The sequence below is a fragment of the Apis mellifera genome, linkage group LG1 (assembly GCF_003254395.2).
Source record: "Apis mellifera strain DH4 linkage group LG1, Amel_HAv3.1, whole genome shotgun sequence".
In the NCBI taxonomy this organism is placed as follows: domain Eukaryota; kingdom Metazoa; phylum Arthropoda; class Insecta; order Hymenoptera; family Apidae; genus Apis; species Apis mellifera.
Window position 1 is genome coordinate 10762790 of NC_037638.1, and position 16887 is coordinate 10779676.

General features: G+C 24.6%; 5 protein-coding genes across 9 annotated transcripts; 2 read left to right on the forward strand and 3 right to left on the reverse strand.

Annotated features, from left to right (window-relative positions):
- Window positions 1-210: 210 nt before the first annotated feature.
- LOC724193 (kinesin 8) lies at window positions 211-3324 on the reverse strand. Its single transcript, XM_001119963.5, has 2 exons — window positions 593-3324; window positions 211-297 (listed from the first exon to the last, which is right to left on the reverse strand). The coding sequence occupies exons 1-2, from the start codon at window positions 3193-3195 to the stop codon at window positions 258-260; spliced, it is 2643 nt and encodes an 880-aa protein (XP_001119963.2). The 5' UTR covers window positions 3196-3324; the 3' UTR covers window positions 211-257.
- A 799-nt stretch (window positions 3325-4123) lies between these two features.
- Window positions 4124-6094, forward strand: LOC413080 (pyruvate dehydrogenase [acetyl-transferring]-phosphatase 1, mitochondrial). Of its 2 annotated transcripts, none has more exons than XM_006568581.3 (4): window positions 4124-4395; window positions 4461-4602; window positions 4751-5227; window positions 5329-6094. In XM_006568581.3, the coding sequence occupies exons 1-4, from the start codon at window positions 4264-4266 to the stop codon at window positions 6009-6011; spliced, it is 1434 nt and encodes a 477-aa protein (XP_006568644.1). In that variant the 5' UTR covers window positions 4124-4263; the 3' UTR covers window positions 6012-6094. The 2 variants fall into 2 exon arrangements, with proteins under 2 accessions (XP_006568644.1, XP_006568645.1); XM_006568582.3 differs by having other exon boundaries at window positions 4132-4395; window positions 4468-4602.
- Window positions 6095-6105: 11 nt separating this feature from the next.
- Window positions 6106-9745, reverse strand: LOC409756 (vacuolar protein sorting-associated protein 4B). Of its 2 annotated transcripts, none has more exons than XM_006568580.2 (6): window positions 9656-9745; window positions 8361-8472; window positions 7890-8266; window positions 7553-7820; window positions 7030-7472; window positions 6106-6939 (listed from the first exon to the last, which is right to left on the reverse strand). In XM_006568580.2, the coding sequence occupies exons 1-6, from the start codon at window positions 9683-9685 to the stop codon at window positions 6838-6840; spliced, it is 1332 nt and encodes a 443-aa protein (XP_006568643.1). In that variant the 5' UTR covers window positions 9686-9745; the 3' UTR covers window positions 6106-6837. The 2 variants fall into 2 exon arrangements, with proteins under 2 accessions (XP_006568643.1, XP_393250.2); XM_393250.7 differs by lacking the exon at window positions 9656-9745 and adding an exon at window positions 8564-8871.
- On the forward strand, window positions 9281-13551 carry LOC413081 (F-box/WD repeat-containing protein 7). 3 transcript variants are annotated; one of them, XM_006568577.3, is made up of 9 exons: window positions 9281-9618; window positions 9732-9772; window positions 10255-10494; window positions 10570-10799; window positions 10881-10983; window positions 11069-11587; window positions 11705-12112; window positions 12800-13115; window positions 13188-13551. In XM_006568577.3, exons 3-9 carry the CDS (start codon window positions 10285-10287, stop codon window positions 13349-13351), a joined length of 1950 nt encoding a protein of 649 aa, XP_006568640.1. In that variant the 5' UTR covers window positions 9281-9618; window positions 9732-9772; window positions 10255-10284; the 3' UTR covers window positions 13352-13551. The 3 variants fall into 3 exon arrangements, with proteins under 3 accessions (XP_006568640.1, XP_006568641.1, XP_006568642.1); XM_006568579.3 differs by having other exon boundaries at window positions 9287-9618; window positions 10334-10494; XM_006568578.3 differs by lacking the exon at window positions 9732-9772 and having other exon boundaries at window positions 9286-9618.
- A 56-nt stretch (window positions 13552-13607) lies between these two features.
- Window positions 13608-16372, reverse strand: LOC724329 (dnaJ homolog subfamily C member 24). Its single transcript, XM_006568583.3, has 2 exons — window positions 16248-16372; window positions 13608-15952 (listed from the first exon to the last, which is right to left on the reverse strand). The coding sequence occupies exon 2, from the start codon at window positions 15901-15903 to the stop codon at window positions 15484-15486; it is 420 nt and encodes a 139-aa protein (XP_006568646.1). The 5' UTR covers window positions 15904-15952; window positions 16248-16372; the 3' UTR covers window positions 13608-15483.
- Between the last annotated feature and the right edge of the window lie 515 nt (window positions 16373-16887).

A 16887-nucleotide genomic window follows, 5' to 3' on the forward strand; every position in this document is an offset into this window, starting at 1 on the left:
ATATAAATTAGAAATATCTTTAGTCAAGAAATACATTAAGAGATATATTTGTATCTTTATAACTTTGTTTAAATAGCATAATCTTAAATATTTTGTGATTATCTTTCTTATTACAAAATTATTTTTATACAAATATGATATAACATTGTTTTATACTAAAAATTTTTTATATTTATATGTTAATAGATAAAATAATTTTAATTATGTTAATAAGTATACACATTTCTTTTATCACTAAATTATTTTTCATATTGTTGCTACCGTGGAACTCTTGATGAAGATAAAGCTGGAATACATCTGTAATGATATAACATAATTTTTAATTCATTTCATATTAAAAGTATTAAAAGATTACTTGTAAATATAAATGAAAGTTATATCAATAAAATATTTATTTTTTAAAATATAATAAAATGTTCTTAAAATATAAATATAATTTTAAAAATCTATTTTGTTTTAACAATTTTTAAATTCTATTATAAATTCTAGATTATTGCTATTATTAAACAATATTGATACAAATTATTTTTTAATTTTTGTTAAACAATACCAATACCAATAATTGCATTATTATGTCTAATTTTATACTTACTTTTGTTTTCCATTTAATTTTTGATAAGGATGTGTAGTCATTAATCCTCTCCTTTCTTTTTCTCTTACTACTTTTAATATTCCATCTGATACATTTAAATCAATATTTTCTTTTCTCAATTTATCTGCTTTTAATTTATTTAATATAGCTATGCTTTTGGCACTCATTGTTACATGTGATTTTTGAATATGTTTTTTACTTTCTTTATTTCCTATTAAAGAAATTTTAGTATCTTTACTTTTTGGTGATATATTTCTTGCTTGTTTAGTAGGAGTCCTTTTTGTATTTATATTATTTTTTTCTGAAAGAATACGCTTCTTAGTCTGTTCTTGTTTATTACATTGTATATTTTTATTATATTCTTCTTCTATATTATCTTTTGCTGCTTTATTACAATTCAAATTTGAATTTTCTTGTAATATAACACTTATATCATGCATATCCAATACTTTGTCTTTTTCTACAGATGAAGCATCGAAAGTTGTATTTAATGTATCTTTAATAATATAACCATCTTTATTCTGCTCGTCTAAAGGATGTAATGTATATACAGGCATCTCATTATTAAGAGGATCCATTAAATGCATTACACTAAGGCATGTCAAACTATAAAAACGTTCTTCATGATTAACTATTTCCATATCAGACCATTTGATATTTCTTACTCCTTCCAATAACTTAATCAATTGTTTAAATTCTTCTTTCATTGTATCTGTCATTGTTCCATATCCTCTCATCAAATCATAATAATTTTGTAATGTTGTACTCATCATTTTAATCATTGAATAATGAGATTCTATTTCACATTGTTGAAGATTACTTACTTTCTTTGCATGTTCATATTGTTGCTGTAATCTAGATTTTTCTATTTCAGAAATTTGTAATGCAATCATATTTTCTAATTTTTCATGTCTGTTTAATTTTACTTCTGCATCCAATTTTTGTATTTCTGTTTCTATTAAACATAATTCTTCCCATGCTGCTTTCATCTGTATTTTTAAGGAATCTCTTTGTCGTTCAAAATAATGTAATGATTTATTAACTCTTGATTTGCCACTTGCATTTTGTTCTTCAAGTGTTAAAGTATCAACAGCTGCTGTTAGATTATGCAATCTTTCATCTGCTGCTTTTTTATATTGAATTCTACAACATAATATCTTATCTGCACTTTCCAATGAAAGAATTTTTTCATTCAAAACTTTTTTCTTTTGAAGTAATTCAATCAATTCATTAGTTATAGGTAATGCATTTTTATCTATTTCTTTATTAACATTATCATTTTTACAGTCTGTTAATACATGTAAAGATCCATTTTCAAGTGCTAATAACTTTTGTTTTAAATAATTTATCTCTTTTTTTTGTTCTTCGACCATAGTTTTATATGCAGTTACATGCATTTCACAAGATATAATATTTTTCTTTATATGACTCTTGATTTTTTTTGCTCGATTTGCATATCTTAATGTATTATATGTGTCTTCATAACTAAAGTTAGAAGGTGAAATGTTAGCTATCATAACTGTTTGACAATTTCCACCTAATGAATCTTTCAAAAGACGAGTCAATTTAGAATCTCTATATGTTATATGTTTTGCACCATCTGCTAACTTATTAATGCAATTGCCTAGAGCCAATAAAGATTTATTAATATTTGCACCTTCTTTAAATCTTGCTCCCTTACAACCTGTAGCAGAAGCTCTTTCAGATCCAGCTAAATCAATCATAGACAATTTAACTTGTCTTACTTGACCATCCAATTTATTAGTAATATTAATATAAACTTGGAAAACAGCATGACTTCTACTACTTTCCTCATTTGCATCAGTAGGATGTTGAGTACGATTTTTATTTCCTTTTGCTAAAAGTGTTAATAATTCTTCAGCACTCTGAATAGCAATTATTTTAAGACCAGCAACAATTATTCCACATCTACCATCATCTCTTAAGTGCAAAGGTCCAGATTTATGTAAAAGATCTTGTACATTTTCATTATAAACCTCTAAATATGTTACACCTAAATTAAATTCACGATGTTCACCTTGTTTTTCTATTTGAGAAAATAATTCTGCTACTGTTCTATATGTGATACCAGGATCTTCGTTACAACCAAGCATAGTATGAGTTTTTCCAGCACCAGTTGCTCCATATGCAAATACAGAACAATTATAACCATCCAAAAGACTACAAATTAAATCTTTAGTACTTCCTTCAAATACATCAATATTATTTGATGTCATATCAAATATTTTGTCAAAAATGAATTGTAATTCTTTATTTTGTTTCTTATTTAAATCACGACCTTTTTGAGCAACGCCATGATAAAAGAATGGATTTTCCTCTTCTTTAGGATCAAAAATAAGCATTTTATCATCAACAATTTTTATAACGGTCCTACAATTGCCTTGAAGCTCATGTTCATTTTGCGGTCGTACTCTTACAATTACCTTAATACTCGTCTGCGAAGCAGAGTCAGATTGTGCCGATAAAATTGTACTTTCACTTGTACTTGGTTTCGTTCCATTGCTTGAAAGTCGTTTCTTTGTGAATTTTTTAACCTTACTTGGCGAAAATGCTTTAGCCAAATCCTTCTTATTAAACACCATAGCAGAATCTATTCATTTAAATACAAACATCTATCATTGACCGTTAAGAATAAACTAAGTTTTCAAATTTAAATTTCTGTATCCTGAATTGTCTTCAGAAACAGTTTTAGCAATATTAACTCTTATATAGTATAGTAATATTCTAGGGAATTTTTATAAAAAAAAATTTAATTTTAATATAATTAAGAATTAATACATATTTATATTATAATATAAAATTATAATAAAATAATATATTTTATTATAATATATAAAATGTATATTTGTATATTATTTTTATCTATTATTATATTATATTCAGATTTATGATTTCTCTAATTACATATCAAATTTTTTTATCACAATACTTTCAATAAAATTTGAAATCATTTCAAATAAAAACTTTTTTATATTGATTGGTTTCATATGTCCTTAAAATTATTATTTGATTATTTTGTTTATTGTATCCTTTCTTGTTGGAATGATTGGAAAAATTGTTTTAATTTAAATAAATTGTATACAAAAAAGAATTGATAGAAAAAATTAAATATTATTTTTTTTTAGATATTTTATATTATAATATTAATAGATAATTAAATTTAATTTATATTTTTATTTTCATCAAGATGAAATATATTAAAAGCAAAAATATTAATACAAATTATTATGATCTTATAATTATTAAAAAAGCAATTATGTTTTATATTTTGATGTAATTTATAATTTAAAAAATAATAGAATTATAACCCATTTAAACATATAGATTTTAAATATCATTAATTTTATACATATTATGGTTATTAATTAAATATATTTTGTTATTAAAATTAGCATAACAATATATATATATATATATATTTATATATATATATATAAAATTTTGTTAACTACAGTAATATTATTACTGTAAAATCATATAAATATATACATGTATATTACATATGATACGACAATAATTATTCTTAATCTCTCTAGAAAGCATTGAAAAAGATAGATGCCTAACATAACCTATAACAAACAAAATGTGTTGTAAAAGTAAAAGCACGAAAACGTGCTAATATAAATATATTGCAAAATTGTAGAAATAGAATGGTTTTACAAAACGTTAGCAATAATTTAATTAAAATTATTAGTAATGTATGTACTAGGCAAAATGAATGGAGTAGCAACAAATGTGCTCAAAGATTGTATATGGCATTGCCACGGCTTACACCACAGGAGGTAATGTAATTTTTATTAAATTAGTTTTTTTAATTTTATCAAATTTATCAGTAATTATATTCTAGATTACAGCAGTCTTACAAGCTAATGAATATACCAAAGAATTTAATGAACAGAACTCTGTAAAGTATTATGATTCAAATCAATTAGCATCTAATAATCCTATAGAAGATACTCGATCAGAAGCTCAATGTTTATTTACAAAAGGTATAAACATTATATTAAAAAAAAATTGAAAATATAATGTATAAAATATTCATATAATACATTTTTATATTTTCTTAGTTCTATTAAAAATATTAAAAATATAAATCTTATTTTATATATAATAATAATATAAATTAATTTATTTTAGGAATATTATTAGGTGTGTTTGATGGTCATGGAGGAGGTACATGTGCACAAATTATTTCAAAAAGACTTTTTCATTATATATCAGCATGTTTATTACCCACAAAGTTATTAAAACAATATCTTAACACAATTAATTCCAATAATAAAATAGAACTTCTTCAAACATTCAATGACAAAGTGGAATTTATTTCTGAAATTAAAGAACTTTATCAAACAAGTTTTTTAACTTTTGTAAAAGATTTAGTAGAAATGGAATGTACAAAAGAATTTCAAATGGAAACAGCTTTAGAGAAGGCATTTCTCAGATTAGATAATGATTTGTCAAATGAAGCACTTTTAAATTTAGGTAAAAGTAATAATACTATAACTCTTGATGTTGCAATGTCTGGTGCTGTAGCAGTTGTTGCACACATAGATGGTCCACATCTTCATGTCACTGGAGTAGGAGATTGCCAAGCAGTACTTGGTATACTTTCTGGTACAGATTATAGATGTTAAATTTCTTATAGATATCAAATTTACCAAAAATAACATATTTTTGTTATCATTACTATTATTTTACTATTATATTAATTATAGAAAATGATGTTTGGACTGCAAAATTAATGACTGTTGAACACAATACTGACAATCGAGCAGAAGTCGAAAGAATTTTATCAGAACATCCATCTAATGAAAAATCGACTGTAATTAAAATGGAAAGACTTCTTGGACAATTAGCGCCTCTTCGTTCTTTGGGTGATTTTCGCTACAAATGGAGTAAAAAAATTTTAAAAGAAGTAGTGGTACCATATTTTGGCGAAGCAGTGATTCCACCAAATTATCATACCCCTCCATATTTAACAGCGAAACCAGAAGTTAAATATCATAGATTAACACCTAGAGATAAATTTCTTATAATAGCCAGTGATGGTTTGTGGGATTTAATGTCACCCTTACAAGCTGTACGTTTAGTAGGTGAACATATGAGCGGAAAAGTAACATTAAATCCATTAAAATTACCTCGTAAAAATATGAAATTATCAGAAATACATAAAATGTTATTACAACGTAAAGAGGGATTAAAAAAGAAACCTCTCGATAATAATGCAGCGACGCATTTATTACGAAACGCACTCGGTGGAACGGAATATGGTATAGATCATATTAAATTATCACAATTATTAACGTTACCAAGAGAAGTAGTACGAATATTTCGTGATGATATTACAATAACGGTGGTTTATATGAACTCTGAATTTTTAAGACACTGCCCTCCGTAAATTTGTAGAGAAATTTCTCGTTATATTTATAAGGTCTTTTACAATTTCCATTATTTCTAAGTATTTTAAAGAAATTAAAAAAATTAATCTTCTATCGTGTACAGCTTGTTATTTATTTAATTAACAATAAAAACAATTTACATGAAAAGAATAGTTTACTTATTTGAAATACATACATATATCACATACTACATATATAATCGCATTCATTTAATTTAATGAATTGTTTAAATCGATTAGCTATTATTTTTATTAAAGAAAATGAATGATGTTGTAGATAATGTCTAAGCAAGATAAAAATTATAAAACATACAAATAAATTTCTAATCTACAATCATAAACATGGTTTAGAAATACTTATTAATCCTACATATTATACAATTAATTTGTTAGGTACAAGTATAGCAATAATTATATAAGTTAAAAACGCACAGAATTCGTTATAATATATAATTAATCATAATAATAATATTATGATTTGCAGCATTTCAACTTTTTTACATTTTTGAATAAAAAATAGTCTATTGTTTCATCGCAAACTAAAATTTAACAAATTTCCATTAGAAAATATATATTGTTCATTCTGTAATCTTTATATTAGGTCTGAAAAATAATGTTTATAAATAAACATCAAGCGTATAATATTGATATTATGATACTGATTATTGAAGGAGAAAAAAATGTAAAAATAAAAACCTGAGTTAAAGTTTCTTTACATAAATATTACATATAGCAATATCGGTAATTAAACAAGACATGAGGCAAGTGCGTACATAACCGAAAGATATTTTTGGAAGTATGTAACTTTTTTAAAAAAATTTGAATATCAACCCTCTTGACCAAAATCTTCTTTAAATTTTTCTAATTTAGTCATATCTTCTTCATTTACTGTGGGACGGGTAGTCGCTAATGATTTCAACATATCTTTCTAAATATAAAAAAAAATTATATGAGATAATATATTGTAATATGACAGAATTATAATTTAAATAAAAATGAAAAAAAATTTTATACTTACCATAGTTACAGGTGGTTCATATAATTTATCACCTTCTACTTCCATCCAATTCATTTCAATAGCAGCTGGATCTCCCGGTGAACATGGTGTCAATAAATCATCCACAATGATAGAAGGATCTTTTGGTGATGGTCCTCTTACACGTTTAAAATGTGTTGCAGTTTGAACTTGTCTAACTGGCTGCATAAGAGCATCTCGCACAATAATACTTATATCAGCCCCAGAATAACCATCAGTAGCAGCAGCTAATTTTTTAAAATCTTCTTCTGTTAAACAGTGAGAAGTACTTCCTAAATGAATTTTGAACATTATAGCACGAGCTTGTTCATCTGGTAAAGGAATGTAAATCCTCTTCTCAAATCTTCTTCTAATAGCAGAATCTAATACCCATGGTATATTAGTAGCTCCTAATACTAGTATACCATCATTATCTGATCCAACACCTAACATATTACATTTTACTTTATCATATTATGTATAACATTACATAAAAAAATTGTTATATAACAAATATTTTCCTTGCCTTGCATCTGTACTAAAAATTCAGTTTTTATTCTTCTTGCAGATTCTGATTCATTGTCAGAACGTGATGAGCAGAGTGAATCAACTTCATCAATAAATATGATACTAGGCTTATGTTGACGAGCTAATTCAAATAAATTTTTGACAAGTTTTTCAGACTCTCCAAGCCATTTGCTTACCAGGTCTGAGGATGACACAGAAAAAAATGTTGAATTATTGGCTTCTGTTGCAACTGCTTTTGCTAAATAAGATTTACCGGTACCTGGTGGCTGAAAATATTTAAAAATTTTAAAAAGTATTTAAAAAAAATTTACTGAAGCTTTATATTTGAAAGTTACCCCAAATAATAAGATACCCTTCCATGGTATTCGCTTTCCAGTAAAAAGATGTGGAAAACGTATTGGTAAAATAACAGCTTCTTTTAAAGCCTCCTTAGCTCCATCAAGACCAGCAACATCATTCCACTTAACATCTGGTTTTTCAATAATTATTGCACCTTCTAATTTACTTTGAAGTTTCTTTTTTTCAGGATCACTATCTGTATCACTATCTCCACTATCGCTTTTTTTGTCTTCAGTTTTAGAATTATCTTCACCTGCTTTTACAGGTTTTTTTTTACTTTTTTTCAAATATGCTTTTAATTTTTCAGCTCTTTCCAAATATTGTGTACATTTTGCTCTTATACTTTCTTTAGCTCTATCACCTTGTGCTTCATCTAAAAGAATAAAACTTAAACTTAAATATGATTTTTGTAATAAAATTATTATAAAAAAAAATATATTTTAAAAAAACCCTGACAATACTCATACATTTAATAGAATGTAGGAAATATTCAACAGCATGTTCATATAATCTAAGTGCTTCCTCATAATTTTTGTTACGATCTTCTTCAGTAGCTCTAGTAACCAGATCAATAGCTTTCTATGAAATATAAAATATATTTATAATTATAATTGCTATTTTAATCATGAAATAAAAATAATATATAAAATAATATATTTAAATGACACACCTGCAATATTGTACCTGAAGCCATTGTATTGCTTTAATTTGTACCTAACCTTTACTATATTCTAAAATTGTCAAAATATACGGTAGTTCACCGTCACGATGAGACGTAGAGTCTCAAGAAAGTAAAAAGAAATAATGATCGAGACGGCGATCTACCGCATCGACAAAATGTTCTATTTCCTTTGACGGTTCTTCAACGTCACCGCTTGACATATCACATATCTCACTAACACGTTTTTAAAGAAATTCTTGAATATACTGAACGGACACTATTTGTCGCGTCCTTAATGATATAAAGTGTTAAATAATGTCTTGTTCACAGAATATCTTTCTAATATAATTAATCGAAAATATTTACATAAAATACAACACTTTATTAAAATTAAAAAAGAAACGATTTTAATATTTAAATAATACATACATATATGTAAATATATAAAAACTTAAATCTTTCTAATGATTTAAAATTTATACATAAAAATTTTATGATAATTCAATTCAAAATACATAAATATTTAATTTCTACTATTTTAAATTTGAAAATTATTGATTAAAGTTAATTAAATAAATTATTTTATTTAATAATTATAAATTTTAAAAATGAAATAAATACATTTTCCATAACTGCATTTTTTGTCACAATTTGTATTTATGAAAAGTACAACATAATTCATATGTATAAGCTCAATTATAGAGTAAGAATAAGAAAATATACGATGAATATGCGGCTTAAGAACGGGAACGCATGTGCAACAGCTACCTGTCTACGAAGCACTAAGTCCGAAGAGATAAAAACTTCGGAGCTACCGAGAACTACCGATGGATCTTTTTCTGTGTTTATACCTATTACTTATTTTTGTTTTCGCATTCGTGTTGGCCTAAATCTTTAGTCCAAAAATTAACTTTATCCTATTCTAACCTAACAAAATACCGACATACGAAAAATGCGTACTGCGACCATATGATAGAAACAGTAATCGAAACTAAGAAACTTGGATCATCATCATATAGTAGTTTTACAATAAGGAAGCCACCGAAGAAAAACATTTGATCTAAGTATGAATTGTTTGTTGAATCCTAACTTTTTACTTACTTTATTTATTGCTTCTTGTGATAATCTCATGAAAATTAAGGGTGTGGCTAACCGGTCCTTCGTTTTATTATTCTAGGCTATGTTCCGAATCTAACTTGGTTTTAGGATTCGTCTAAGGTTAGGAGATTTACATATTTTGAAAAATTACTTTTTTTTCCTGAACATAATTAATATCAAAACATTCTTTTTTTTAAGCTTTCCTTTAAGAATTTATGAATAATAATTTTCTTTATAAGAAAGACAAAAAGAGATAGAAAAAGAAAATTCTTTATTTTATAATTCTATATTTTTACAAATTTATTTATTTATTTGTTTGAAAGTAATGAAATGTGAATTATGATATAAGATAATAATTTTTTAAAATATAAAAATTAATAAATTTTTAAATAATTAAAAATTACAATTTATATATATTTATATATAGTTTTATTTAATTTTTTATATATAAGTTTTAAAAATATAATCTATTTAGTAAATTTTTAATGAAAAATACAGGAAATTTTTTTATCCTTATATGTAATTTGTTTTTATAATTTTAATATTAAGACTTTTTTATATTAAAGAAAAAACTAATTAAACAAAATTTATTGTATATCTAGGTAATACTATATATCAGACATAAGCCAGTGATGTCTGTCCCTTCTTCATCGTCTAATAAAATAACTGATAATAAACCAGGTGGTACAAGTCCAAGTCCTATAGAGGGCATTGAAGGTATTCCAGGACCTAGTTCTTTAGAACCTATGCATTCATTGTTAGCACAAGATGAAGAATCGGAAGATTATGGAGAAGATGGTGAAGAAGAAGAAGAAGATGACAGTAGTGAAGAAGAAAGTGAAGTGAGTTATTTTATAAAAATATATTATATTAAAAAAAATTTACATATTATTACAGCCAGATTAATTTAATTTTAGATTAGTGATACTGGAATATTTTGTGATGCAGAATGTGAACCTGACCTTGAAAGTAATAATTGCTCACTTTCATCATCACAACCACAATCACTTACACAACGAGTACATAGTCCCATCTTACATACCTGTGTACCTTTGGATGTTGTTCAACCACAAAGAAAACGTAAAAGTGAAATTGAATCAAGTTTACCTTGTAAAAAACTTAATCCAGAAGATAAATCTCATTCAATGTTAGTATAATTTTAAAAAAATTATAAAGAAAAAATCTAAATTTTTAAAAAAAAGTTTAAAATATGAATTTTTATTTTTAGGATTATTAAAAAATTGGATGATAAAAGTAAGCATATAAGATGCGTTATTCCAACAAAAGATAACCCTCCACCAGAAATGAGTAATTGGCTTCTTCAATTTCAGGTAAGAAATACATTATAATTTAATTGAGAAAATTTATCTGCTTTTCAAATTATATGAACAATAAAAATATTGTTTCTAATTTTAGAGATGGTCAAATGCAGAAAGAATGTTAGCTATAGATGAATTAATTGAACGATGTGAACCAACACAAGTAAGACATATGATGCAAGTAATTGAACCTCAATTTCAGAGGGACTTCATATCTTTGTTGCCAAAAGAATTGGCTTTATCAGTGTTAGCTTTCCTAGAACCCAGAGATCTTTTACGCGCTGCTCAAACGTGTCGTAATTGGCGGTTTCTCGCTGATGATAATTTATTATGGAAAGAGAAATGCAGAGCAGCTGGTATAGAAGATTTAAAAGATCTGCCTCCAATAAAACGTAAAAATGGTAGAAATTCAGGTAATTGTTCATCTCCATGGAAACAAGCATATATGAGACAACATAATATAAAGATGAATTGGAGGACAAAACCTATTCGTACACCAAAAGTTTTAAAAGGACATGATGATCATGTTATTACATGCCTTCAATTTTCTGGTAATCGAATAGTAAGCGGTTCCGATGATAATACTCTTAAAGTATGGTCCGCAGTTACAGGCAAGGTAAATTTTAATTATAAAACTAAAATAAATTATAAAATCATTATTCTGTAGTTTTATTATTGTTTGTTTCTTATATTTTTGTTTTTATATATTTTATATATTTATATTTTTTTACAGTGTTTAAGAACATTAGTTGGACATACAGGTGGAGTATGGTCTTCACAAATGTCTGGTACTACAGTAATCAGTGGTAGTACAGATCGTACCTTGAAAGTATGGAATGCCGAAACTGGTCAATGTATTCATACTTTATATGGACATACATCAACTGTAAGGTGTATGCATCTACATGGTAATAAAGTAGTCAGTGGTAGTAGAGATGCAACTTTAAGGGTGTGGCAAGTAGATACTGGCGAATGTTTACATGTACTTGTGGGCCATTTGGCAGCTGTTAGATGTGTGCAATATGATGGAAAATTAGTGGTCAGTGGCGCTTATGACTATATGGTTAAAGTTTGGAATCCGGAACGCGAGGAGTGCCTTCATACTTTACAAGGACATACAAATCGTGTTTATTCTCTCCAAGTAAGCATTAATCGAATTTACACAAATTATACAAAACTAATATATTTATTATTATACAAAACTATTATACAAAACTATTATAATTTATTATAAATTAATATTATAATTATTATATATATATATTTTTTAATTGAAGCAATTTTGGCATATTTAATTAACACAAAGTTATCTCAATTTTTAAAATTATTTTTTATTAAATGAATATTCACATTATTTTTTTTTTATTTTATTCTTTTATTATTTCCTTTTTTTATTTTTTATTTTATTATTTCCTATGTTTATTATACTTAATTTAAAAAAATGAATTGATTCTGAAAAAATTTATGTATCTTTATAAATAATCAACATGTAACATATAATCTTATGTCAATCTATGTAGATTATTATATTATATAGTATAATAGTTTAATTTTTTTAAATTAATAATATTGTATGATTGTAATAATTTTTTTTTGTTAAAACATCTTTTTTTAAATATATTATCTTTAATATATATATATATTTATTAATATATTTTTAAATATATTGCTGCAAACAATTCTATACGAAATATAAATCTTAACAAATTTTAGGAGATTTTAGAGAGTATTTAATTTGTTTATATATAAGTATTATATCAAAGTATTATATCAAGTATATATTATATCAAAAAATATTAATTTATATTTTCTTCTTTTTCCTTATCAGTTTGATGGTGTACATGTTGTTAGTGGTTCTTTGGATACAAGCATAAGAGTGTGGGAAGTTGAAACTGGTGCATGTAGACATACATTAATGGGACATCAGTCGCTCACTTCGGGAATGGAATTACGTAATAACATTTTGGTATCTGGAAATGCTGATTCAACTGTTAAAGTATGGGATATTGTTAGTGGTCACTGCCTTCAAACTTTATCTGGTCCAAATAAGCACCAATCTGCTGTCACCTGCCTTCAATTCAATAGCCATTTTGTAATTACTTCATCTGATGATGGTACAGTTAAACTATGGGATGTTAAAACTGGTGCGTTTGTCTCTGTTATTTTTTTTTTAATTACTGTTTTAATGAACTCCTAAAGTTTTGTTATATGTTTAGGTGATTTTATAAGAAACTTGGTTGCTCTTGAAAGCGGGGGAAGTGGTGGTGTTGTGTGGAGGATACGTGCAAGTGATACAAAATTGGTGTGTGCGGTGGGTAGTCGTAACGGCACGGAGGAGACCAAACTTCTTGTTCTTGATTTTGATGTAGAGGTAAAATAGTGTACTTTTTTACAGACAAAACTGCCCTCTTCTATGACCTCTGTACATATTTTAATTAGGTAGCATAACCAATCTATTGTACAATGATTCATGTATTACATGGTGTGATTGTGATAAGAATGTATGTCGAAAATTTAAAAAAAAAAAAGATCATAAAAAGGAAGACAGTGAATCGGTAGTTATTACAAATGATCTCCGAAGTGGTAGAACATTTAAACCGAAGGCATTAATTATATTAATTATGGAGTGTATTAATCGTGGTGTACAAATATGAGATTTTAAAGACTCAACAAATTACGAAGAACGAGGAGCTTATAAGTGTATTACTGTATTATTGCTGTTATAAAATTTAAAAGAAATCGCTAATTTAAATGAAAGATAGCCCACCATGAACATTATCTGCATATAACAATTTGTATGGGCGTTTAGGAAAGTATTTTTAAATTACAGAAAAGAAAGATTTCGTACCATATTTGTCAAGCTTATAGATAAAAATATTGCTTAAAGAATCTCACATTTTGAAAAAGAAATAAATGATAATAATAATGATAATGATAAAAAATTCAAGGACAGAAGAGAGAAAAAAAAAGAAAATAACCATAAAAATATTCTTTGTACAATAAGTTCTTCTTTGCTATATTTCATGTAGCTTATTTAAATTTTTCATTTATTTTAATTAAATTAATTATTATGGGAATTGTGCATAATTTATTGGATTGATATAATCAATATTTAATAATTTTTTAATGAAATGAACGTTGTTGCGTTTTTTTCATATTGTTTTATTTGCATCAATTTATCATCTGTTTATGCCTAGATGTTCATATGAAATTATACGATTAATAATCATTAATTGTATAATTTATAATTAATTTTTCTTGGTTTAAAAATATGTTTTGAAGAAATCATAGCGATTTCTAATACTTTATTGATACTAATGTTATATTACATTGAAACTTGGACCATTTTTTGTTATTCGTTAATCAGAATATTAATGAACGTGTTACGTGACGGAAATAACTATTCATGTTATAGTTTTAAATATAAAAAAAAATTTCATTGATCTCATCTTTTTATATTTACTAATTCATAATATACATGTAAATGCGTTCATTTATAGTATTCATTTATGTTATGATATGCGTTGCAAAAGTTTTTTAAATTATAATAGAAGTTTTTAAAAATATGAAATAATATTTCTCTTGCATTTTTTGTTACAAATATAATTATACATTACAATTACATATTTGAAGAAAGCAACAAAGAAAAAATAATATATAATAAATATACAAGCAAGATCAAATTATTATATATGAATAGTTTTATTAAACATTTTATAATTTGTCTATATTACAACACAATATAGATGTTTTATTATTTTTCAATATCATTCTATAAATATAATTAAATGGAATGATTGTACAAATATAAATGTAAAAAAAAAATTTATATATTTTATGTTATCAAATATTTATCAATTTAGTATTTGATTTTCCATGCGTAACATGTTCAAAAAACAATTGCTATTTATTGTTCGCTGACTAGACAACCAGGGTTAATTGAATATTCGTGATAGTAATTTAATTGGATTGTCTATATTTAAATAAAATATATTGATTTTTTGACATTAGTAACAAGTCTGGTTTTGCCATGGTGCAATAATAAGAGTTGCAAATCTATCTTGTGCAATATGCACGAATCAATTAAACAATATAAAATCAATTATTTAAAAATAAACATAAATAAGTTATAAATTTGTCCAAAGTTATAAATATCAACAAAATTGAAATAAGTTGCAAATCTATAGATTTTTATAATAAATTAGTTTTTTATATATCCCTTTCTCATTATAGAAATTATATAAGCTATACAAGTTATACAATTAATTCTAATTGACAATAAATCTTGTAATCTTCAATTGCCAATGCAAAACACGATTCGTGTAAATGCAATTTTTATTATTGAACCTAGGATATTTTAAGAATCGTGTTTTTATTTGTATATTGCTCAATAGTTTATATTTGTAATGATGTGTTATCTGTTGTATCATTTTTTATAAGAAATAGAAAATGTTGCTGCATTTTAAATCTTGTTTTTTTTTACCTCGTATTTTTGTACTCTTTATATAAATATCATGTTTCAACGATAATAGAAAAAGTACATTCCAAACAAGGTATATGTATTGATTGATTTTTTTCCTGAATATATTCCTTTTGAATGCAATATAATCCTCCGCATCTACATCGATAAATTAATATATTTTCATTATCATTTGTTGGTTCTAATTCATTCACTGATATTTTTGCATATGTCAAAATACTTTCTGAATCTAATTCTTCTTGTTTTTGTATGGCATCATATTCTTTTTTTAATTTAGGATCACGCAAAACATGCCATGCTTTTAAAACAAGCTGAAACTTTATACCATCAAATTCTGATGTATTTTTATCTGGATGAAATTTCAAAGCTAATGCATGATATGCTCGTTTTATATCTTCAGCTGTTGATTCTTTAGTACAACCAAGTACATTATAATAATTTATTGAATTCATAATTTTTAGTTATAATATATCGTCACATATATCACATATATCACAATTACTGAAAACAACCAAATTTAAAAGATATATTACATAACCTCATAAATATTAAATTCATTATTTATATATTTATTTACATATCTAAATAGAAAATATTATATCATTATAATATATATATAACAAATATAACGTACATAGTATAAGAATAATATTCAATAATTAATTATTAAATATTAAAAATAATAATATTTAATAACATAATACTTCTTCAAAAAAAATCATAACCTCGAGTAATATTTCTTTGCTTTTATTAATTGTATATATATGTTAATATTTGAAATAAGTATACTACTTACTTATAAATGTGTTTTAATCGATGTTCGTTGATATTTCTATTTTCTAAACAGATTAAAAAATTGGATAAAAAAATTTAACATACTGTCATAAGTAAATCATAAAAATCCCTAAAAATACAAAAATTTATATGCAAATAATTTTTGAACTATTAAATTAAAAAAAACTTTAATAATTCAAATTAAAGTTCAAATATTATTTTATAATATAAGAAATAAATTTTAAAATTAATTTTAAAAGGTGTAATTATTAATATTTAATATTTATTAACTATCATATTTGGAAAAATTCAATTGAAGATTAAATTGAAATTCAAATACTATAGACAATTTTCACTAAAATAAAAAGAAATGATAAAAAAAGGATAAAAATTATAAAAAAAAATTATTTATCAATAATAAATTTTTTTAATAATGTTTTTTCTATTATAATTAAATTAAAATTTCATATATTTAGAATAAAATTTACTTCAATTTTATTTTAAATTAATAATTCATTGAATCATGATGATGATTCATTCTTATTTATTTTTTTATAAGAAATCCAATGTATATTTCTTTTTAACTTTTCAAACAAAAATACACTTATATTTTTCCAGAATTTTTGAAATTGTTCAAGTTTATTTACAAATATTTTGTTTAA